The sequence below is a fragment of the Anoplolepis gracilipes genome, chromosome 6 (assembly GCF_047496725.1).
Source record: "Anoplolepis gracilipes chromosome 6, ASM4749672v1, whole genome shotgun sequence".
NCBI classification, from domain to species: Eukaryota; Metazoa; Arthropoda; class Insecta; order Hymenoptera; family Formicidae; genus Anoplolepis; species Anoplolepis gracilipes.
In genome coordinates, this window is record NC_132975.1 from 5,168,375 (window position 1) to 5,195,153 (window position 26,779).

Consider the following 26,779-nt stretch of genomic DNA (forward strand, 5'->3'; position numbering starts at 1 on the left):
TTCGGTTTGCGGGTAACTACACTTTGCGCGGTTCTAGAGTCTGATAAGATGGCAGTCTGGACCAAAAGGAACATATGGAGAGGACGTGTTTACCAATGCTATCTCTATACAATACGAACGAATCTTCCTGCTACTTTGTGATATAAACTAGAATTGTAACAAAAGATATTGCATTAAAATCAAATTTTATTCTTTATTTAATTTCGTAAAATATTTTTTGCATAATAAAACGAAGAAAAACAAGCACATTATTAATAGTGTTTATATATAATAAAAATTATATATTTTAATATATAATATATATATATACATATATATATATATATATATATATTATACATATATTTTAATATATGTATATCGCTTTTAAATTAAAATTTTATTAAAGCAATCACATAAACAGTTTCTCTTGTATGATACTACTACAAAAACGACAAATAAAAATATCAGGTTCTATATAAAATTAATTAATTTTTTCAATATGCAATTTTTTAATTTGTTATATAATATATGTAAATATGTATCTAATAAAAAATAGAGAAAAAAGTATAATTGTCAAATATTTTGCTGTGCAATCGAAATCACGCTCCAAACTAGGAAAGATTTTGCTCATCGTGTGAAATAGCTTTCGGGTTTCAAGGACAATGGTCTGCTCCGTTATCACCATTCATCGTGCGATATATATTGCACACCAGCGCTCTTTAAACCTTTTAAGTCAGCAACACGCTGTCGTACCGCCAACTGGAATGGAAAGGCTCTTAGCAGGTGCTTTAGGTGGGCGTGTTCAACCACGATATAGTACCTTTTAACCGCGGAAACGCAGCAGAAAGCACAACTACGGCCCCGTCGACCCTTTTCCTTCTCTTTTTACCTCCATCTTTCTTTCATTGCATCGGCCATCCGAGAAACAAAACTTTCTCTTCGCGATCTCTTTTTACAGAGTGTACAAAATAATGAAATTTCAGAACAGTGTTTCACATAATTGCGGTTCACTTCTATATATATTTTAGAAACCGCACGTCCATTGTCTATTTATTATAAGACAGAGAGAGAGAGAGAGAATGTGACATTTTTAAAAGTCTCATCACGTGTCATTCCGTTTATAACGTATGCATAAAAGCTAAGTATATATTCGCTTCTTGAATACGTGCCAGCTTAAAAGCCGGAAACATTCCGCGAAAGGTCGAAAAGCGAATCGCGTCTGGCCGAAAGAAATTCACAAAAAAGTCAGCGCTCTAAATATTACAATCCCTTTGCTCGAACGCGAACCGTCACGTTGGACCCCTCGCGTGCATACAAGGCGTTCTATCCGCGACGCGTACCATGCTCAGAAACCCCGTAGCTCTCCATAAAGAAAATCCGTGACGGGTCTAGCTTCCGGCTTTCCTCCCAAAATGTCCCCTCCTCTTTCACCACCCCGTTCGTCTTTCTCCAAAAAGTATCGCCCGACACCCCAACCTGCCGCTATATCAACCCCCTTGCATATGTACATCATCCCCTTTTGCACAGCGGGAAGTGAGATACGCCCTTCGATGAGTCTAACAAGAAAGTGTTTTTGAAAAAGGTTTATTTTAAAGTTTAACATTTCTCAGGATCTATCGAGGTGCAGATTTATATTTCAAGATATTTGAAAAATTTACAAAAAATGATTTTATTCATAAAATCTTACAATATTACAACTGTAAAGTTTTGCTTTTAATCGTATTATTTTAAGAATGTTTAGCACCTATAATCGGAGCAAAAAGTAGTCAAAATTCACGAATATATACTTTTCTCATATATCTTAATATATGATTATTATAAAGATTGCATAAAATCTTATTATTTATTCATAGCTAGAGTGTAGAAATGTATTTTCGAATTTCTGTTGCTTTTTTTCGGACAATTTTCGTGTTTCTTAAATTATAATGAGAAACTTTTATCATTGACGGTACCTCGATTTCAACATTACAGCACAAAATTTGAATTACAAAAATAAAAGAATTTACTCGTAAAGAGTAATTTAAAATGTCAGAATAAAAATTATAATAGTGAATAATGACAGAATATAGAAGATTTTTAACTATTTCTTTAATAATTTTAATAATTTGTCATTTCTCCGAGAAGAAAGAAATGTGGCAACATGGTAATTTTTCATAAGTTGGACAAATTGCAAATTGACATATGAGGCCTAGTCGCTTCTCGCTTACACGTTTGTATATAGAGATTTCTTCAGATAAAAAAATAGGTCATTTAAAATGTCAAAAGAAGGCTCAGCTGAATGCTATGTTGCCACATTTTCACAATAAATAATATGTCATCTCGGATTATAGGACGAAATTGAGAAAATTATATTCAATATCTTTTGAACTAGTCAGTACTTGACCAAAATTATGTGATCAAATATTTCCTCTATATTTAAACTATACTTTTGCAAATTTTGAATAAATTCCTATTATTATTTTTATCTATTTTAGCTCTTAAATCAACACGATCACAGGTTTTTTATAAGATAGAAAATCTGTAATCGTATCAATTTAAGGGCTAAAAAGAACAGAAATAATTATATCTATACTTATTTATATAAATAATTATATTTATAATTATATTAATACTTTTACTTATAATTAGATGCACAAAATAATTATATTTATAATAATATGGACGGGTAAATTCATTGCAAATTAAAATCCCTATAACTTTTGATTGCTTCAGTGAATCAACTCCAGGTTTTTTTATAAGTCTCTGAACATGTATCAGAACAAACTGTGTAAATTTTATTAAATTCCTATATTTTTAAAAATAGGTACTAAACATCTTTAAGGTGGAATTAAGAACTGGTTCTAAACCAGCAACGTTTCACGACGTTACGTCACGTGATGAAAGATAACACTAATAAAATCACACAATGTCATACGTTATTAGTAAATAAGAGACAAGTTAGCCTTTTGCTAATAAATATTTAATAATATATTCCGTGCTTATGACTAATTGATAGGAACTAGTTTAATTATAACCTGCAGAGAGACACGATGAATTTGCAATAATCGCTCAAATTGTTATTATGTGAGATGAAAAAGAAGAAACAGACCATCGTACATACAGTAAATATTTATCGGTTTAATAATAATCGCTTTGATTATATGAAAATTACTACAATGTTGCTATTTGGATTAATTAACATCGTAATCACGCTTGAATAATACTATTTATCAAATAGTTAAATTAAAAATACAGTGTAAATTGATACTAACAATAAGATTTTATACTAAAAATTATACGATTATTTTTTTTCCTGGAAATATATTTTATGCAATATTTTAATCTTCTTTTTTGTGGTTATTTCTACATTATATATAAAAGAATAATTGTAATATTTTTCACGATTTTACAACAATAAAAAAACAATGGTAACATTTACTTTCAAAATATGGAAGCTCTGTAGAATCTGTCTATTGACTTTTCAATAGTTTCAAATATAATTTTTAATTCTCCTCTCTTTTCTTCATTTCTAAATACATATTTATAAAATACAAAAAAATGCGAAATTTAATTAAAGTTACATAAATAAATAAATGCATTTAAAACTGCAAAAAAATCAAATATATCCTATTAGTAGAACGGATTAATATAATACACACGACTGTGAATATACAATACATATCAATATCCATTGGAATTCAATTTTACTAATCCATTATTTATTTGAAATTCAATCACTGTTAAATCATCCATTTTCGGAAAAAGTCGGAAATTGATTATCGCCAATGCAAAATCAAATCATAGCCTGAAAAAGGTATCTGTATCATATCATTGCATACATATACGTGATTCGCTTTCGATATTGGAATAGCATTCGTCGTTTCCCCATTTTCCTTGAAGTTGTACGGAATAACGCCGTGTGAGAGAAGTTCTCTCCTCTTCGAAAGACTACTCGGCATGAGAAAAACAAGAAGGAAGGTATGTGGCAGATCGGATACGAATGGAACTGCTGACGGCGGGAGAGTTTTACCGTAATATTTGAAATCATTTGAAATACTTTCAAAGAGTGGACTTGTGTCCAGCAGAGAGAAAAAAAAGAGAAGGAGAGAGAAAGCAAGGAAAAAAAGAGAGTGCAGACATCTCTATTCCAAGAAGAAAGACCTTCTTGCACGATAGATCCTCTGCATATCTCTATCTCTTCTCACCAGTTTGTAAATCAATACACTTTGATAGCTTCGTTTGAAAATATGCATTGGATATCTTTTATAACGCAACGCTATTATTATTTTGTTCTATAATAATAACGCAGAATATTGATGTGCTTTTGAAATAGATATCTATTTCCTTCACGTACATTTCAGGGTTTTCGTTATCGCAATTTCGTATCATTCTCAGCGAATTAAATTTTATTACAATTTCCTACCATAGCTCTTTCTTTATTAAATTATCTTGTCCAGATGACAATTTTACATTTTATATCTTTGTATCATTTTATTCTTGTATATACATACAATACCGTACATCTCTCTTCTTCTCTAATTTTTTAAGAATTTTATTTTTATAAAAACTCGATATTTTTGTATGTTAAATTGCATTACTGAGCAATAAAAATTAATAACACGACTGTAATATGATAACATTAAAAAAATTAATCAACGTCTCAAAATTAAAAAAAAAGAACTTAAAAATTTGGCATTATATTTACTTCAAATTTCGCTCTTCTAAACTCGTCTCATCACCGTCTCTTTGCTCGGCCTATCGTTTCTCTTTTCGCGTTTGTCAAGGGCAATGACAGGATATTAAAGCAGGAATAACGTGTAGACTGCAGACTGTAAATATCCGGTGGTGCTCGGCTTGCCTGACGTTCACAATGAACAGACGGATAAGCCTCGCACAGATAAAAGGATTCGCGAGCCGGACATAGACGGCTGAGAATCTCCGCTGTCCGTATGAAAATGCACCGCAAAGTTTATTGCACGCTCGCTATAAAGTGCCGGTCGAGATAATAGCGTTGATGAGGAAGATATAAATTACTTGGTGCTGCGAATAAGTAACAAAGGCTGCTGTTTTTCTTTTTTGCGCTGGTGTATATATATATATGAAAACTTTGTTCAATAGAGGGACGTTGCTTTCTTACAATGTAATTTTGTAACAAATAGAAAGAATTGAAATACATTCAAAAATTCAAAAACTGGAAACTTTATCCTTTAAAATGCTTTTTTTATTGCTCCTATTCCGACTCCTTATTTTTAAGGAAGTTACAACTACTTAAAAATTGTCCTTTTTTTATATGGAAGAAAGTGACCTTTCAATTTTCTTGCGTAGTGTATTTTATAATTTTTTTTTCGGCCCTGTTTTTGACATTAATTTAGTAACGTCTTGAGTTATGTATATTTTATTTTTATTTATTTTTTGAGAGATCACTGTTTTTACTTTTTTTTATTTTTCATTTTTTTTATTTTTATATTTTCATAGAGAGAATAAAATATTAAAAAACAATAAAACATGGGCACAATTTTCCGAGATGAAAAATATCTCAAAAATTACATATATCTTTAGGTGTTATGCTAATCAAAAGTTTTAAAGAAATCTTATATTCCTTGTCAGAATAGCCGCGAAACTGAAGTAACTTCTTGAGAATTTAGAGGTCTAATATAAAGGGACTACCGGAGAATTTATGAATTTCAATGACGAAAGGCAATATCACGCGGCTATTCTTTATTGTAGCTAATAAAGAAGGCTTTAGACCGAGGTTTATACGGAAGTCACTTTTTTCTTACTTGCGATTAAATCATTTTTCTTCCTGTCGGAACATTTTAATTGTTAAGATTTGATAGCGGAAACGCATACTTGAACCTTTTTGCACAAATTCTGAAAGGACAAACGACTAAGAATTAGAACGTTTATTTTACATTTCTCTGTTGTAATATTATAATAAAAATAACATGGACAATTAATTAAGTACATTAGATTTAAAAACAAGATAATTTTATCTTAAATGTTAAAATGTCCCCAAAAAGAGAGCAAAATTAAAATAAAAAAAAAAACAATTATTTCTGATATTTTTAACAAATAAATAATATTTTGCTAAAAAATTATATTTTTTAATTTTTCTTGCTGCTTAAAAAATTCGTAAGTTTACTACTGTACCTATAGTATGTACGATAAAATCTGTTCCTAAGTATAGTTGTGTCTGACAGCAGCAAGTACTGAGAAAGACGATTCCACGTTGTCGAGTAAAAGGCGCATAACTGATGTTTACCAGAAATAGCCGAAACTACATCGAGTATGAAAATATTTGGAACTGTCACAGGCTCTTTGACTTTGACCTGGATCGGACATTTCTCGACGCACGATTTTCTGCATCTGGGAAAACCTTGTTTGCCGCGAAGGAAAAAGGATAGGACGAATACGAGGGATATGAGAGGCCCATAAGTGAGAATAGAGAGAGAAAGAGAGAAAAAACGGTAAACGCGCTGCGGAAAACTCCATCGGTAGTCTGGCTGGTGGATTCTCTCGTAAAAGTGAGCCCGGGAGAGTAATAAAAGGAACGACAGATAAGCCGCTTCGTATTGCCTTTCGATCGATGGCATGTTGCATTGACGTACGTATGTATGTTCGCCGAGCGAATTTGCGCCGAACACTTTTCGATGATAATTCGCGAATTCTTACGTCAATACGTCTCCATAATTTACAACAAAAATAAGAAATACTTCTTTACGATAAGATAGATCGAGTTAACTTGACAAGTATATTTTTTTTTTTTTTTATATTTCTTTGAAATACGCTACGCAAAAAAATTAAAGGGCCACTTTCTTCCATCTAAAAAAGGCCAGTTTTCAAGTAGTTGCAACTTTCTTAAAAATAATCGAAATAAGATCAATAAGAAATCGTTTCAAAGCTTCAAGTTTCTAGTTTTAGAACGTTTAAATAAATTTCAATTCTTTCTATTCATTACAAAATTACATTGTAAGAAAGCGATGTCCGTCGATTCAACAAATTTTTCAAAAGTTTGTCCAAAAATACCGAATTAAAAAAAATTCTAACTCAATTTTACTAATTGTTTGTTAAAGAGCAGAGTTTTAGCTTTAATTTCTTTTTTTTAACAAATGTTCTATGATTTTTTTTCGCCAAGGTATTCATTATTAAAGCAAAATCAAGCTATTGACTTTGAACGCTTATAACTAGTGAAAAAATGATTGTACAATAATCATTAAAAAAGCAATTTAAAGAGAAAAGTTAGCACTTTAAAATGCTCCTATTGTTTTTTCAATAATTATTCATTCTTAAAGCATAATTGTTACGTTAAAGTCAAATAAAAACTGCACTTTTATCTTATTTTTATTTAACCCTTTGAGTCACGAATTTTTCTAATTGTCAGTATTTTGTAAAATTTGGTATATAAGGGTTTTTGGGGTCGCTGATTACGAATCCAGATTTTCAAAATTCAAGATGGCGGATTCATAATGGCAGACGAAATTTTACTTCCGCCATATTGGATCCCTATATTAAATTTTGGAAATTAAATTTTTTCCTTTAGATTCAGATTCTGCGATCTAAAAAAACCTTCAGAGAAAAAATTTAAAAAAGAATACGACTGTTACTTTTAATTTAGAACAGAAAATATTGTTTTTTATATATTTTTTATCAAAAAAAGGAGGATTTAACAAAAATAACACGGTGGAAAATTCTAAAAAAATTCTGAAAAATACTTTACAGTGTACTAAGATTATAAAAAAATTGCCGTATTTATTGTCATAATAGATTAGTAGAAAATGCATTTTTTCGTAAAAAGGTACTAATTTTGACTGTTTGTTTATATATGGTATTTTTACAATTAACAATTAATGACTGTTCATATTTTTTTTACACTTATTGATGTTCTAGAGACTCTGTAGAAACAAAAAATCCGGTATAATTATAAACGTTCAATGTCAATAGCTCGATTTTGCTTTAATAATAAATATCCCGGCGGAAAAAAATTATAGAGCATTAAAAAAAGAAATTAAAGCTGAAATACCCAATTAATGAAATCGTGCTAGGATTTTTTTTCAATTTCGTATTCTTGGACAAACTTTTGATAAATTTGTTCAATCGACGCTTTCTTACAATGTAATTTTGTAACGAATAGAAAAACAATTGAAATTTAAAGATTCTAAAACTAAAAACTTCAAGCTTTGAAACTCTTTTTCATTAATCTTATTTCGATTATTCTCAAGGAAGTTGCAATTACTTGAAAAGTGGCCCTTCAATTTTTTTTGCGTAGCGTATAACTGTAGACCTTTTTCAATGTTTTCAAACCGAAAATTTTCGATGGATTAACTTTGTGCGCTCACAACACCGTCCATTTTCCAAAACATTCTTTGGTCAACATAGTCAACGTTGCTAAAGTCCTTCCTGGCGCCAAAAGCCACTCTCGCATTTACATCTACGTCATCAACACGCTTACGCCCGCGCTTAACGCTCACGTACATTCACGTCTCGGTTCAAGAAACGAAAAAGAGGGGGAGAAGGGGCGGGTTCGCACACACGAGCACGGTGAGGTTCAACGACCTGCGGGAATGCCGGGTACACCGGCAAAGGCTATCGTTTTAAACCGTGTTCGGCAATCTCGTAAGACTCTTCACCGCTGCTGTACGTTAGAGGTGTACTTTTGAGAACGGCGTCCACGAGAAGGGATTATTTGAGATTCGGTGGTTACGACGGGATAAAGAGACGACATGTGTACAAAACGGGGGTATGTGCTAAAACCGATATATTATAATTTCGGTGAGAAATATTTTATGCCAATTGTCACATCTGTCATATATAAAAAAAAAATCTTGCTTTTTTTTTTCATATCCGTAGTATTGAAATTAAAACCCAAGTTATACCGGTTTCGCTCGCGTTCTAATTTACCTGCAGGTGATTTATAAACCACAGAACAACCAACCAGTTTGCTGCAAATTATACTTGACCTACATAGGTGCAACATATGGCGCCAGTATTCGTTTCGATCGTCGTCTTGGCGATTGTCTGATAATTTAACATCGAAGTCGCACCATGAATGGGAAAACGAAACGTGCGCGAATAGATCGACTTTCCGCAATTGCCCGACGGTTTCCTTCCCCCGGTGAATCGTAATTCGGGACTGAACTGGTTAACCGTGATTCTCGCTCTTTGTTCTTCAGTGAAGCGGGAAGATTTTATCGCGAAAGTTTCAGCACTCAAACAGTTAACGCCGCACATTTGGCTATTGTCTTTCCCATCGTTTTTCTGACAGTTTCACAAATCAATGCCAATCTTGCTAATCGCGAATAACAGCGTCAAGAGATCCCTTGTTGCCGGCAGGCGGGAAGAGAGATTAAGCTTTCGTTATCTTTCTTTATTTGAACCTTTGTGATAAAAGAAGGCCACAAAATAGGAGAAAAAGGGGAAAAGAGAGAGAGAGAGAGAGAGAGAGCTAGTGCAAGAGGTCGGCGGCTACGCGTCCTCGAAATCAATATGGATACCTACACGTCTGCGATATATCCCGCACGTGCTTGTGCGTGTCGGGACCTTTCGACATGTCTATAGGGTGGTCAACGTGTCAAGGGTGGAAAGACGCCCTTCTCCGTGACAAACTGCCCTATTCGTTGTAATCCACGCAAACGAATTCGATGCTTTCTACGTCATTGGACATTGTGACAAATTTATACTTATGTATGCTCATTCTTTTTGTTTTTCCCTCACTTTATTAATATATACGATGACAATATAATGGCGTGTGTGCGAAACGAGATTCTTGCTTATTAAATTAAATTAAAAACTGTTTTCGCAAAAGTAATGGGTGTCAATAAATTTTCGGGAAATATATTTAAATATTTGCAGATTGATATATTGATGTTTGAAAGCGTCATATTTAATGTACAATTCAAGGCGTTTTAATAAATATATAAATTAATTGATATAAATTTCGTAAATTATTGTTTGTCAAAACAATTTCAGATTGTTTGCTGTCACGCACCCTCGAATGCCTACTTCAAGATCGTATTTCTATGACACGATTGCCTTTGTCATAGCTTTAATAACTTAGTAAGACACAGAAACCTGAGAAAAAGAAACCTAAGGTATGCCGCTAATACATCATGCCGCTGTAGAATGTGCGTTTATTGGATTTTTCGCGATTAAATTACATTCCCTACGATACTGTTATCGATTTTATTTTGAATATTAAGAAAGCGTGATTTTCTTTTTTAACATATTATTGCAAAAAGAGAGCGTAATAAATATAAAAAGTGACGTTAATAAATTTATATAATACAATCTAGAAAAATATATAAATTGTAAAAATATATTCATAAAAATATTGTACAATATTTTAATTTGTAATGGCAATATGTTTGATGAAAGGAAAAATGGATACTTCGAAATCAATATTTTCAAAGAACTGTTTCGAATAAAACGATTTTTTTTTGGCACAATGCATTTCCGTTAACTGATAGTACAATGTGCCTCAGCTGGATATCTCGCGAAAAAAATTCGAGCCACTGTTTGACACCTGAAAGCTTCTCATATAATTGGCAATTAAAGCACGTGGCTTTGACAATCTATCTGTTGGCGATACTTGAAATCCCATACGTGTGAAAGGGAACCACCAAATTGTTCACGGCTGTGAATGTTCTGACTTCGGCAAATAAATTTCCGTTAATTCGCGTACCCCTACTTTTTTTTGTAACACTCTTTCGAAATGAACGCCCTCCAATGATTTCGTTTCAATTTAAACTTGGGGCAAAGGCTTCGAAAGACCCTTTGAAAGTTTCCGCTGTAAATTTTCGTTTTACCGTAGCAAAACGTGTCCTTTGAGCGGTAACTATTACAAAAACCACACGAAACAACTTGCGTGTTTCGATTAACTACCATTTTATGTATATCAAATTTTTCAAGGCATTATCATAAAAAATTGTATTTTATAATAAATTTTATAATACTGAGCTATTCAAATTAAATTCAAAAGTGAAAACACAAACATGAATTTAAATATATTTGTAGAAAATTTTATCAATATGTACACACATGTATATTAAAATGATTTTTTTCCGATTTGATCAAAATAAAGTTTTATTGATGCCTTGCGTCAAATTCAAGGGATATTATTTTGTTCAGTTTCAAAAATAAAACGGTAGAAACGAAAAGAATATGTTTCCTTTTTTACTGCTTTAATCTCATGAGAAATTTATTTGCGATGACCATCTAATAATGTCTTATTATTCTCGGATTTTTATGATTAATAAAAAGTCCAAGAGAGAGAGAGAGAGAGAGAGAGAGAGAGAAAGAATCGCGCGTCCATTAATTTAATCATTTCCTGATTTCTTATTCTTTTAAGTGTGTGCTTATCCTTTCCACTTGCGGTCATCGAATAGATTGGCATTAAACTCGAATAAACGAAACTTTATTACTCTATCACTTGCTTCTATAGACATTACGAGCACTCATTATTCACAGATAAGCCCAGAATCATCAAAATAATATATCGATTTTTAATAGATGAATTTTCAGGATATATGTGTGTGGGAATAATGCAAGTTGATTTAAATTTAACGATATTTAATTTGAAAAAAATTGATTAATCAGCAAAATAATCTCAGCAAAATAAAAGATTTCAATTATGCATTATTGGATGAATAATATATTATTTGCATAAATAAAATGAGTTATTAAATTAATTAGTTTAAGTAAATCTGGGTGAAGATATACAATATTTTAATGCCAGGATATTTCCTCTGAATATATTAACTTTATCTCTGGACAAACATAAATAACGTTCTCATTTTCAGCCAATGTGTAAATAAAACGCGTAAATACTGAAATCAGTAAACGAATCAATAATCATTTCAACTGTATTATTTATACTAGAAATAAAAAGGCTTGCACGTAAACAAAGATAAATATCGCTTGCAACTTCTAATCTATATATTTATAACTTTGTGTGTCAATTCTTTTTTAATACAATTAAATTTATCAACAAAAAAAAAGAATTTGTTATGATTGACACTACTTAGTGAAATATAAACATTAAAATAAAAAAAAATTCATTTAACACCAAAAAAACAATTAATTTGCTTCCTAAATTTTATGTCTTGCATATCGCTATTGTAATCAAAAAATATAAAAAAATCGAGTAAGCTAGTATGAAGCTATTGACGAAGTCTCTCTTAACCAACCGAGCGTAATTTTCGCCTCATTTACGTCGGCCGTATAAATATAAATGTTGCAGGGGCGAGATGAGATATACGCGCATTTACGGCATGTTACACTAAACCCTTCTTTGAAAGTCTGATCTTCTCCACGACGGGATATAACAATAGGGATTTGTGAAAGTGTGCATTAAGTGGGAACGATCGCTGAGCACAGGGAGGCAAGTGATTCGTCGAATTTACGACTCATTACATTTGAGATTGCTCACATCCTCCGATTTCCACGAATCTACAACTTTATAAACGGAAGATTGATAATCAATGACCGTATGACTAAGTTTTTAATCAATTAAACTAATTATTTATTTTTCTTTATTAAATAATGTATAACAATTTTTTCTGACCATAAGATGTTCAAATCCTACTTTAGCCACAGCAATGTTTGTATTACAACTGATAAACAGAAACGCTAACGCTTTATTGTTCCTGTATGCTTTCCCACAATGCATATCCTTTCCAGGAATGTATAGATGGCACATTAATTAGCATCCTAATTAGCATGGCATGCAATATTCAGGGAGAATCTGGATATCAGAATATCCTCGCCAAGCTCTACTCAAGCCTACATTGAAGTTTACCAATTAACAATTATAATTGGAAATGTGTTAATAATATATGTATATTTAAGTGCATAATAATATATGTGTTAATAATATGTGTTAATTATATGTGCACATTTCTTATCTTTTTTCTAATAAATTTTCTAATAAATGTATAATTAACATTTAATAATAGAGAACAATCAATTTATGATGAAATGTATAATTTTATGATTGGTTATACATATATCGGCAATTATTTATAAAAGGGAAAAAAATGATAAAAATATAAACTTATCTACATAAAGTTATATAATAATTTCGACAATATTTTCAAATTCTACGTACACTATACATAAAAATTAAAGGGCCACTTACTTCCATATTAAAAAAGGGCAATTTTCAAGTAATTGTTATATCATTATATATCATTATAAATCAATAATCATTAATTTAAGTCTTTGAAATGTACAAAAAAAACTTAACACTTCCGCCTTTTGTACGAGTAACTGGAATGCTTTTTACTGCCAAAATGTTGTACAGTTCATGAAAATTTTAACGTTTTTTCGTCAACTTTTCTTGATTTATATAAAAAAAGATGAAAGTACAATTTTTACTTGATTTTTAAGTAACAACTACGTTTTAAAAATGAATAATAATTGAAAAAACGATAAGAGCATTTTAAAGTGCTAACTTTTGTCTTTAAATTGCGTTTTTAATTATTATTGTACGATCATTTTTTCACTAGTTATAAGCGTTCAAAGTCAATAACTCGATTTTGCTTTATAATGAATATCTCGCCTAAAAAAAAATCATAGAACATTCGTTAAAAAAAAGAAATTAAAGCTAAAACTCTGCTCTTTAACACCCAATTAATGAAATCGTGCTAGTATTTTTTTTTAAATTAGGTTTTTTAATTTGGACCAAGTTTTGAAAAATTTGTTTAATCGACGGACGTCGCTTTCTTATAATGTAATTTTGTAACAAATAGAAAAAATTGAAATTTATTTAAACGTTCTAAAACTAGACACTTCAAGCTTTGAAACGCTTTTTTATTGATCTTATTCCAATTATATTTAAGGATGTTACAACTATTTGAAAATTGACCTTTTTTTATGTGGAAGAAAGTGGCCCTTTAATTTTTTTGCGTAATGTATATTATATGAGACACCTTAATAAAGTAGTATCACACGTGCAGGCTTTTCCCACACACGTACATCCGCACACATGTACGTACATTGGAGATTAAGTAGGAACTTCCTAGCACGAGTTATTCCCTCTCGTAGCCAAATATTCAACTCCGATGAAACTCAAAGCTGAAATTTTGCCGATCCCTTCAGGGTCGAGAGTCATTACCAGGTTTACAGTAATAGCGGAGATTATGAAGACTGTTTGATTCCTTCAACACTCAGTAGTTTGAGCTAATTATAAAATATATTTGCCGTTGATTACAAATGATATTAAACGTTGATTAAATGGAAAATAAAAAAAATATTGATTGATAAATCGACGTAGTATTTTTTTTTGCAAAACACGACGGAATATCGACTTTAGAGTGATATTTAAATGTTTGAAAAAGTTGTAAGCAGGAATCTATGTGGTTTCATGCTCATCCCGTATACAATTTGAATATAAAACTGGCGGATTCATCATGCATGCAAAACGGGGAAACAAACAAGGCGAAAATGGGCGACCGCTGGTTGCGCGCCATTATCCTAGGATCTTATTGCTTCTTATTATGCGAGGAGGCGTGCTAGAATAATTCGTCTTGCCACGCATTACCAGAAGAAGCAGGTTTTACTATCGCCAGAAGGAAAACAATGTCACTTCAGGCGAATAATTTGCCATCCTCGTAAAATAATAATATCCTTACATGAAAGACGCAAAATTAGAAGTAGTTTTTGCAGGATCACGAGAAAGTACTTACCCTGAGGATCTCCAGTTGGGATCGTACAAAGTCCGCGCGACTGGCAATGTCAGGAATCGCCACAGGAAACGAACCCATGTACTGTGACAGAAAGAATTTCCGTGTTGAGCAAGGCATTAGAAACAATCTTTTATGTAGGTATAGCTTTCACTTTTTTCAAAAAAGAATTTAGGAATATTAAGGATGTTTAGCACCTACAATCGGAGCAAAAAGTAGAGCGAAATTGACGAATATATACTTTTCTCATATATCTTAATATATGATTATTATAAAGATTGCATAAAATCTGATTATTTATTCATAGCTAGAGTGTAGAAATGTATTTTCCAACTTCTGTTGCTTTTTTTCGGACAATTTTCGTGTTTCTTAAATTGTAATGAGAAACTTTTATCATTGACGGTATCTCGATTTCAACATTACAGCACAAAATTTGAATTACAAAAATAAAAGAATTTTCTCGTATAGAGTAATTTAAAATGTCAGAATAAAAATTATAATAGTGAATAATGACAAAATATAAAAGATTGTTAACTATTTCTTTGATAATTTTAATAATTTGTCATTTCTCCGAGAAGAAAGAAATGTGGCAACATGGTAATTTTTCATAAGTTGGTCAAATTGCAAATTGACATATGAGGCCTAGTCGCTTCTCGCTTACACGTTTGTATATAGAGGCTTCTTCAGATGAAAAGATAAGTTATTTAAAATGTCAAAAGAAGGCTTAGCTGAATGCTATATTGCCACGTTTTCACAATAAATAATATGTCATCTCGGATTATAGAACGAAATTGAGAAAATTATATTCAATATCTTTTGAACTAGTCAGTACTTGATCAAAATTATGTGATCAAATATTTCCTCTATATTTAAACTATATTTTTGCAAATTTTGAATAAATTCCTATTATTATTTCTATCTATTTTAGCTCTTAAATCAACACGATCACAGGTTTTTTATAAGAAAATTTTTTAATAGAAAATCTGTAATCGTATCAATTTAAGGGCTAAAAGAACAGAAATAATTATATTTATATTTATTTATGTAAATAATTATATTTATAATTATATTAATACTTTTACTTATAATTAGCACAAAATAATTATATTTATAATAATATGGACGGGTAAATTCATTGCAAATTAAAATCCTTATAACTTTTGATTGCTTCAGTGAATCAACTCCAGGTTTTTTTATAAGTCTCTGAACATGTATCAGAACAATCTGCAAATTTTATTCATTGCAATTCCTATATTTTTAAAAATAGGTACTAAACATCCTTAAAAATGTAATAAAATTTAATTTTGCGGAATAATCGATAAAAACGCGGATAATTCTAAAATTTTTTTCTAGAAAATGTGTGGTATTATATTTTGTAATTAAAATACCCTCGTTAAATATCTCTCATTATCCTATATTATCTTCGCGTGCTTAATAACGATGTTATTCGCGTTTTCTGTTTAATATATACCATATCTCTCTTATATATCTATTACACTTTTGTCGAGAAATAATTATCGACTTGTTTGACGTAACTGTGGTTCGAAGGGTCGCCAACCCAACCCAAACGGAAAGCTGCCAGACGGCAAAGTCACATAGCACGACAACTATAACACGCCACGCACACGACGTTGGAAAACAATAAAGGCAGACATCGGCCTAACCTACGACAAGAATTTAATTTCCTTTTTCCGTTTCGAGGACGTTCGCACACCGGAACGTGCGCCCTCCTTTTTCATAGGCCCCCTATTTCCTTTCAATAGTCAATTTGGCTAGCGATCATTCCTACCCTCGTGAGTCTCGAAACGAAATTTTTCAAATCTTGATCAATAGGCAATCACTCTTCTTTCGATTTAAAAGAAGTTGCCAAGATTTCTCCTAAAAAATGTCTGCATTGGCCCAAAGTGTGATTCATTCAAGTTTGTAACAATTTCTAATACACTACGCAGAAAAATTAAAGGGCCACCTTCTTCCATATAAAAAAACCAATTTTCAAGTAATTGCAGCTTCCTTCAAAATAAATTAGAAGAAGATCAATAAAAAAGCGTACCAAAGGTTAAAGTTTCTAGTTTTAGAATTTTTAAATGAATTTCAATTTTTTCTATTCCTTACAAAATTACATTGTAAGTAAGCGACGTCCGTCGATTGAACAAATTTTTCCAAATTTCTCCAAGAATACCGAATTAAAAAAATCCTAGCATGATTTTATTAATTGGGCGTTAAAAGCGCTAAAGCGGAATTTTAGCTTTAATTTCGTTTTTTAATAAGTATTCTATGATATTTTTTGGCCGAAATTTTCATTATTAAAGCAAAATCGAGCAATTGACTTTGAACGTTTATAACTAGAGAAAAAATGATCGTACAATAATCATTAAAAAAGCAATTTAAAGAGAAAAGTTAGCACTTTAAAATTCTCCTATAGTTTTTTTCAATTATTATTCACTTTTCAAGTTTAATTGTTACTTAAAATTCAAGTAAAAATTGTACTTTTATCTTTTTTTTATTTAAATCAATGAAATTTAACGACAAAACACTAAACTTTTCATGAACTCTACTAACACTTATAAGTAAAAAGTATTCCAGTTACTCGTACAAAAGGCCGGAAATGTTAAGTTTCTTTTCTATACATTTCAAAAACTTAAATTAATGATTATTGTACGTAATATACAATAATTTTTTTTCACTAGTTATAAGCGTTCAAAGTCAATTGCTCGATTTTGCTTTAATAATAAATATCTCAGCAAAAAAGTAGCCTAGAACTTCAAACTGAAACGCTTTTTTATTGATCTTATTACCATTATTTTTAAAGAAGTTGTAAATATTTGAAAGATGGCCTTTTTTTATATAGAAGAAAGTGGCTCTTCAATTTTTTTGCGTAGTGTATTTCTCGAAAAAAGTATTGTCAAAATTAAAAAAAATACGTTAATTATATATATGTAAGATTTGTGTATCTTTTATTTTTTGCCTGGTCAAATGTGTGCAGGTCAAATGTATCTCGCAACGATTATATGATCGATAAAAATAGCGACCCTTTCCAAACAACGACGATAAATAAAAAGCTAAGGGTAAGTTCCAGGGACGTAATAAATAGCAGTATCTAACGCAATTATGTGCTTAATAAAAGGGGCGAACGCACATATTTCCTTGCCATAAATCGCAGAAAAAATATCGAATCGTTAGATATTTGCAACTAATGAGAAAGAGTTACATAATTTCAAATATAAAGCACTAAAAACAAATCAATTCATAACAGAGAGAAACATTTAAGAGAGAGAAAAAAAATTATGAATTAAATTATGGTGGAAAATATAATGCATATGATTTATGATTCTCTCACGATTCTTGGGTTCGCCAATGTTTCGTAGCTGACAGCACATTTTGATCGATATTTTGTATCACAATATAATCCTGGTTTTAATCCTCCTGGATGATTCTCATTGTTGTGTTTCATCGAACTTGTCTCTGGGAGGATCTTCTCCCGGAATTGCTGGGATTTTCCTGAATTATTATGCCACTGCAGAAGAGCGACTGGAATATCCACCGAGAGAATTCCATAGGGAATGGATGTTTTATAAAAATATCGGGGTGGAATAAGCTGTTATTGTTATGAATACTGAACGTGATATTATCTCTTTTCCCTAACTATTCATAGGTCAATATTGAGAGAAGGGCAGAGATACACAAAATAATTTCAATATATTCGAGATAAAAAAAATATCCCTTTCCATAACAAATTTTTAATAAAATAAAAAATATTGAAACATGTTGTTGTATATGTATTTGCTAGAAATATTAATTTTAACTCACGCGCGTACGAAAAAAGTGTTTTACAAATTTCTCTTTCTCTCCAGAAATTCTTAAATTATAATCAAATTTTTTAAGTACATCCATTTATAAATTAAGACAGGGTGTATTATATCTTGTGTATATAATTTTTTCATTTATAGCCCAGTTTTCCTGATAAAAGTCGACTTGGCGCAAACCGTGTCGCTACTATTATTGCAATTACCACATTTCCACTAGCGCGAGCAATCGGCCGTGCTAATATCTTGCAGGCATTAAAACGAACATTAAAACGAATCGATTGAACGACAATCGAAGAATGTAAAAGCCCGTTTCTCCACGACGCTCGCTGCCGCATGCTGCTGCTGCTGCCAATGTGAAGGATCGTTACGATTATTACGGTACCATAAATCCACGACATATTTCACGGTGGCGAAATACACTGGTTATTTTATTTTATTTGATCGTTTATACCTCGCTTGAGCTACGAGACTCTTCTCCATATGCGTGTAAGTACAAGCCAGATGATGCAGTGATGTTATCATCCATTCCTCTGATTTAATATTGAAAGGAAGCTATTTTATATTTCGATTATTGTGTGTATGCATCTTAAATCAAATTAATTGTAATATAGTAATATTAATTTTATTATGTTATATAATTATATTATAATTAAAATATAATTACATAATAATTAATAACAATGACTGCATGAATATGTAAAAAGAGATGAATTTCCTGAATTCTAAATTAAAATTTTATTAGCACAAATTTCTTTCGCTTGCTTTTAGTCAATTATGGTCAACTTTGTTCCTCACCAATTCTTGTTTTATTGATGTCTATTTATTCGTTAAAATGACACATTTTATTAATTGTTTGCCGTTTTACAGGTTTCCCAACCGACAGAAAGTCGGACGAAAATAATCGTCACTTTTCTCGCGCTCTCATTGCGTCCTGCTAAAATTGTGGCATACGAGCGGCTAACGAGCTCATTGACGGAATTTTCGTCACTGTGGAGTATCTAATTTCATGTGAATGCTGGATCAAGAACACCTGTTCCACTTTCGTTGAAGAACCGAACCGCGGCTGCGCAGAAATCGACATAATTCGTTCTATTGTTGAGCAAATTTTAATAAACGGTAATAAAAATCCTGTTGAAATTTTTTATAAGTAGTAATAAAAACCTAATGAAATTTTTTATAAATAAGTTTAAATGTATACTTTATATAGTCAATATCACGTGCACGGTAATTATATATATTTTAATAATTTAACGTTATTAATATGCATTTTATGTGTATTACTTTGATTATAATTTTTTGACATTTATATATTTGCTTGTATTTCAAATATCTAGCAAAGTCTATATTTGTTGAAAATATTAAATCGATTATCACAACCATACCGAATTACCTTCAAATAACGGAATATCATATTGATTGACGTTTTGATGGATACTGTGAGAATGGCATTCAACAGCTGCCGTAATATTTTATTCGTGCATTTACTGCGAACGGGTGATTGCCGTTTAACAGTAAATCCGTTTATATCGCGGAAGAGATATCGTGAGAGGTAAATCGCACATGGTCGAGATCACTTTCACCACTCGTTGAATTTTGCGAAATTATGCGGAACTCGAATCGATTAACCATCGAGTGCCAGAGGCAAAGCATATCGTGTCACTGTTCACTGTCGCTCTCGTACGATGATTTGATTCGAATACTTTCACATTTCAGAAATATAGATTTACATATAGATAATTTTGAGAAAAAAAATCCGTTAATGCTACACTAGGCAAAAAAATTAAAGGGCCACTTTCTTCCATCTAAAAAAGTAGTTGCAACTTCCTTAAAAATAATCGGAATAAGATCAATAAGAAAGCGTTTCAAAGCTTCAAGTTTTTAGTTTTAGAATCTTTAAATAAATTTCAATTCTTTCTATTTGTTACAAAATTACATTGTAAGAAAACGACGTCCGTCGATTGAACAAATTTTTCAAAAGTTTGTCCAAGAATACCGAATTATGTAAAAAACTTCCATGGTGACACCATAGTTAACTAACTAAAATATTGTAATATCATTTTTGTTAATTAATTTTAGACTTGAAAAGGACCTAAATCAAAGGCCGAAACGTCGCCGATTGTTAAGCCTATTAAATACTCAATAAAGCTTTTTTAACTAGTTTGGTCGAGCAACAATAACACCCAATATATTTCTTTAATTGTTTAATTAATATTTCGTGGATTATTTATAATTATAAAAACGATAATATACAGTATGTATTTAATCTGTTAATATCATATGGACCGCCTACGTCTTTAAACAGAAGCTTTGCGACTCTTATTAGAGGTTTGAGCTTATCTCACCGGAAAATACCAAGGCGAGGTGTCAGTTTCTGCGGTGATAATGCTGCATTCGTTACGTTATCGCGAGCGAAATTGCATCCGCGCGACGCAAGTCTGCATAGTTCGCCGCGCTTACCAAGCGTGGTCACGACGTCGTAACTGTTGACATTTTCGTACGCTCGTGACGGAGAATACCGACGTAGGATAGAAAGGACGTTGCGTAAAACGTGCGCAGCATTTAAAATGATTCCGAGAGTGCCGTCGAGAGTCGCGAATCGAATCATCGCTCATAGGAACGATATTGGAAATCGATGATTCCTGATTACAGTCTACTTTCAAACAATTAAAACGTTCTAAAATTATAAAATTAGACAATACCTATATGAATAACTCGTGAATTTCAACAGGTTTATCGATTATTTCCTTCTGAAAGGTTCTTAAAATATTATCTTTCTTTTAAGGATGTTTAGCACCTACAATCGGAGCAAAGAGTAGTCGAAATTGACGAATATATACTTTTCTCATATATCTTAGTATATGATTATTATAAAGATTGCATAAAATCTTATTATTTATTCATAGAGTGTCGAAATGTATTTTCGAATTTCTGTTGCTTTTTTTGGACAATTTTCATGTTTCTTAAATTATAATGAGAAACTTGTATCATTGACGGTACCTCGATTTCAACATTACAGCACAAAATTTGAATTATAAAAATAAAAGAATTTACTCGTACAGAGTAATTTAAAATGTCAGAATAAAAATTATAATAGTGAATAATGACAGAATATAGAAGATTTTTAACTATTTCTTTGATAATTTTAATAATTTGTCATTTCTCCGAGAAGAAAGAAATGTGGCAACATGGTAATTTTTCATAAGTTGGACAAATTGCAAATTGACATATGAGGCCTAGTCGCTTTTCGCTTACACGTTTGTATATAGAGGCTTCTTCAGATGAAAAGATAGATTATTTAAAATGTCAAAAGAAAGCTCAGCTGAATGCTATGTTGCCACGTTTTCACAATAAATAATATGTCATCTCGGATAATAGGACGAAATTGAGAAAGTTATATTCAATATCTTTTGAACTAGTCAGTACTTGACCAAAATTATGTGATCAAATATTTCCTCTATATTTAAACTATACTTTTGCAAATTTTGAATAATTTCCTATTATTATTTCTATGTATTTTAGCTCTTAAATCAACACGATCACAGGTTTTTTTATAAGATAGAAAATCTGTAATCGTATCAATTTAAGGGCTAAAAAGGACAGAAATAATTATATTTATACTTATTTATATAAATAATTATATTTATAATTATATGGATACTTTTACTTATAATTAGATGCACAAAATAATTATATTTATAATAATATCGACGAGTAAATTCATTGCAAATTAAAATCCTTATAACTTTTGATTGCTTCAGTGAATCAACTCCAGGTTTTTTTATAAGTCTCTGAACATGTATCAGAACAATCTGTGCAAATTGTATTCATTGCAATTCCTATATTTTTAAAAATAGGTACTAAACATCCTTAATAAAGCTACATCTGCGAGATTAAAATTATATCGAGAAATATGGAACGAAATAAAAAATAATCTTCGATAATCTTGTAAAATCTTAAATTAAAATGATTATTAGTTAATCTCTTTGGATTAAGGTGAAAAACTAAAAATCAAGCAGACTGTGGCAAAATAACCTAGATTTTAACAATAGTAAAAGCAAGATGGAGGGAACCGAATATTTGTTATTTGAGTGGATGAATCGTCGTCGCAATCCGGCTTTTACCATCGACTGTGCGCGTCGAAGAGTTTTAAATTACACCAGCATTGTACGAGTACAATGTGCTGTCAATGTGTCCAAAAAGACAGGAACAATCGCGCGTACAATTTAAAGCAGAGTCTACAATAACCATGGTTATCGCGATTAATAAATGCAAATTAATGTTGAAAAGTGAAAAATGTGAACATTTAGGATGGAGTATATTGATATCGAGCACGTTAATGTAATTTCAAACGAAAATATTTTTTCTTTGCCTTTTAATCAAAATTAATTTTTCATGTTTTGCGTTTCAATATAGAATGCATACAATCAATATAAAAGAAGAAATAAGAAATAAAATCCGATGAAACATCAATTGCGACAGATATACAGGGTGAAGAGAAAGTAGTATAGAAACCCTGAAAATTTTCGAAAAATGTAAGTTTTACAGAAAAAGAATCTAAGGTAAGATCTATTCATTTTCTTCATTTATTTCATACTTTATATTAAAAAGTATCATGACAAACTTTAAAATATCTTAGGAAATTCTTAACCAAAAGAAGTTTTATTGTAGTGTTTTGGAAAGCTCTCGAGGTAAGCTACAAGAATATGTAATTAAAAATAGTGTTCCATTTAAAAATTGAAGGTAACCTTCAAGCCACTATTCAAAGTCAAATCATTGATATCATCTTATGTTCCTCTCGAAACCATACAACTTTTGTCTGAAATACTTTTTTATAAAATTTATATTTTTCAAGATTTTTCAGGATTCCCATACTTCTTTCTCACCCTGTATGTAAATGCATACGATGTTGATGCGACACTCCGTTATTTATTCTCCTGCAAATGTCAATCAAGTAAAATTTCAAATCCATAAAACACTGAAGTATCTCAAATTAATAAGAGCCGTGCTTTATATATATTGCAATAGTATATATAATATTATGCTATATATTATTGCATGACATTTAAGTGGACATTGATAAAATATGCAAATGTTTTCGAAATCAGCGGATCGATTTATTCAATATCTGTAAAACATTTCTGCTGAAAATATAAAATTTGTAACATTCGAATTGTAACTTTCTAGTGATTCTTTCTTGTTGATTGTTAAAGTTTGAGACGTCATTTTAAACGTAACACAAGCAGTTCGCGAAGAATGAAACGAGGCGAAATACACAGAGAGAGATTTATATCCGTTCGCTTCCTTGAGATACGAGGGCGAAAAGGAAGTGTGCGGGGAAAGAGATCCCCTATAATATATGTGCATTCTAACATCTTCACGTTCGCACGAAACGAAAGGAGACGAGACGAGACGAGACGGATGCATACAACGATGCACGCGCGCGAGATTCCGTGCAAAATGCGTGAGCATGTGCGTATGGTGAACGTTGCGGCCAGCCGTCTATCGGGAAAAGGAAGAAGAAGAGGAAGAGAGTCGTACATGAAAATTACATACCCCGTTTGTGTGACTTGCGCTTAAAAGGCCTCGGACGAATAACTGTAGTCAGCTAAAAGCCTCTTGTACGTCAATGCCATGAAAACGTAATACTTTTCCACGATTTCACTCGCTTTTGTTACACAATTGTCGTAGAAATGATACGTCAAATTATAAGAGACAGATCACGGTCACTTTGACAATTATTAAATTAATTGACGTTATTTTCTTTCTATTATTGAAAAATTTATTACAATTATCCTGATTATCTTACAAGTAACTTAACTATAATGAAATGAATCATGATAAAATTCACCTTAGCTGCGATGAATCTCTTCGAGAACGTTTCTGCCATAATAAGCATACATCACTTCCCATTTGATCGGCGCCGATTATATTTTCTCAAGAATACATATTAGATAGATTCAGGATAAAACTTGAAGCGGAATGAACAAAGACATTTTCTTTCTTTTAGTTTACACATCACTCTGATGCATTTTCACTGCACTTTCATTTTACACTATACGATACGAAAAGTTTCACCATCGTGTTATTTCTACAGTGACTTTTTAAAAAAAATCACGAACGATGCAGCGAGGAAAAATTTCCAATATAATCCTTTTCAAGTTTAAGCGCACAGTTTCGACAATCGGTCGACAAAAAAAATTCGAACGTCCACAACATCAAGAAATTTTTCACCTATTAAAACGGGTGCATCAATTATAATTCGATTTGTTTATTAGAGAATTAAGTGTATATACGATGTCGATTTTAATACTTGAAAAAACTAAATTTACCAGATACGATTAAAGTAAGATATTTCTCATCTTGAGGAAAAAATAAAGACCGGTCGACCTTTGGATATTAATATGATAGTTGGAATGACATTTGCATCTGGAATCCCAACTGGTTTCCAACGTGTATCGTCATCCAATTCGAACGCAAGTATGTGTGAAGAAACGAAAGAATAAATTTGTTCTACGCTATGCACCGGGGAACATATTTAAATTAAATGAATAATAATCAATATTAATTTATTGTTTGCCTTAAATCGAAGCTCAGCCAAAAAAAGCAAAATATAAGAGCTTCAGCATTATTTAACTAGATTATTTCTTAATATTCTTATTTTACTAAAAACTTGACAGCTATCAAAACTGAAAAAGGTATTAAAAATATAATAATAATAATAATAAAATGCATATAATTTTCTTATATAATCTATTAACTACGTTATATTAAAAAGAACAATATTTTTTTTTTAAACACACTTTGCAACGAGGTTTGCAGTTAGTAAGAGAACGTTTAGTGTCACAAAGAAAGTAGATGGAAATAAAAATCGTTACATTTACAACTTTGCTTATTACACAAAAAAATCTTATATTTTTTGGTAAGAAGTATATAATTAAATATCAAACACAATAAATTTTATTAAACGATGTATTTAGAAAAATAACTGCATAAATTGAAATTTGCGCTAGTTGAATATTTACAGTTCATATCGATGTGGAAAGAGCAATATAGGGCAAAAAAAATAAACTCAAAAAATGTATTCTCTTTCTCTATATTCCGATTTTCAATTTCGGAAAAACGCGATCAAGATCTAAACACTTTATTACAAAGAGAATTTACTTGAAGTATATAATTTTGATATTATATACATCAATTTGTGAAAATAGACTTTCGAAATACTGCTTGAGTAAAGTTACTTTGATTTACAGAATTTCGCGAGAACTGTTGCAAACACAGACTACCATTTTATTTGAGTGCCATGTCCTCGTACGCTATCGCACATGTCACAAACATTTTTCAACTCAATTGTAAAAAACGAGTAATATTAAAAAATTCACTCAATATACGGAATTGCAGGCGACACAATTTTTGGAGAAAAATAAAAACGTGCGATAGACACTATCATTCATTGAACGATCCAATATTTCAAGGTCGAGAGGTCACTCCTTTCAAAATCACAATTCAATCTATAACAATCGCGTCATATTTCTGGGCCAACTATCGATAAATCATCGTAGCACATGCATCTGAAATGTCATCTCTCTCAGCGCGCGACTGAATTGGCGAGTCGTTTGTCCAGTAGACTCCATGACAAGGAATTCGATTGAATTTAATTTACGCGATCGTGTGACAGTTATCTGCACTATTAATAATAGTTAATTAATTAAAATGATTAATAGAAGCATGGTGGTCCATCCTTTGGCCAACGACGAGTTTTTCAATCACGCTTGTATTTTCTTATCACCACGCGATGCATTCACAGATAGATCACTGTAGAAATATTCGTACTCGAAATCATATGGTCCGCGCGACAGAGACGATCGTCGTTTGAAACGCGAGGAAGCCGAAGCACCGGTGAACGCACGACTGGCCCGAAGGACCCGGTAAGAGGTCCCTTTACTGTGCCGGGGCCCGATGATACGGCGAACGCACGGTCGCTAATGGCCAATGGCGCACGGATAAGAGGAAAGGATGTAGAGGATCCTAGGAAGGATCCCCACGACGTGAAAAAAGAGAAACTGGCCAACTCGTTGTGACGAGTGAGTACGAAGCCAAAGGTTGAGAGTAATGGAAAAAAAAGAGGAAAAGAGAAAGAGAGAGAGGAAAAGAGGGGGTGGAGGCAAGTTTGGCAGAGGCTGGTCGAGCACCTGGGCGACATTACCTCCTCACATCTTCCGACTGCTTCAGGCATCTTCTCTCTTTCTCTCTGTTTTTCTTCCTCATTCTCATTTTATCAAATGTTTTATGCGTCGAATGTAATAATAATGTAATCTTGATAATAAAAAATTTTCA

The 26,779-nt window shown here is 31.6% G+C and overlaps 1 protein-coding gene across 3 annotated transcripts in view; it reads right to left on the reverse strand.

The window, feature by feature from the left end:
• Positions 1-26,341, reverse strand: part of LOC140666576 (EGFR adapter protein) — a 93,082-nt gene extending 66,741 nt beyond the window's left edge. Inside the window, exons 1-3 of one of the 3 annotated variants that reach the window (XM_072893902.1) lie at positions 25,729-26,341; positions 24,294-24,676; positions 14,643-14,723 (exon numbers count right to left, since the gene is read on the reverse strand). In XM_072893902.1, coding sequence (XP_072750003.1) covers positions 14,643-14,723; positions 24,294-24,341 — 129 coding nt within the window. In that variant the 5' untranslated portion in view covers positions 24,342-24,676; positions 25,729-26,341. Of the gene's footprint in view, positions 1-14,642; positions 14,724-23,998; positions 24,173-24,293; positions 24,677-24,774; positions 25,029-25,728 lie in introns of those variants that run through there. The other 2 variants (XM_072893903.1, XM_072893904.1) reach the window with 2 other exon arrangements.
• Between the last annotated feature and the right edge of the window lie 438 nt (positions 26,342-26,779).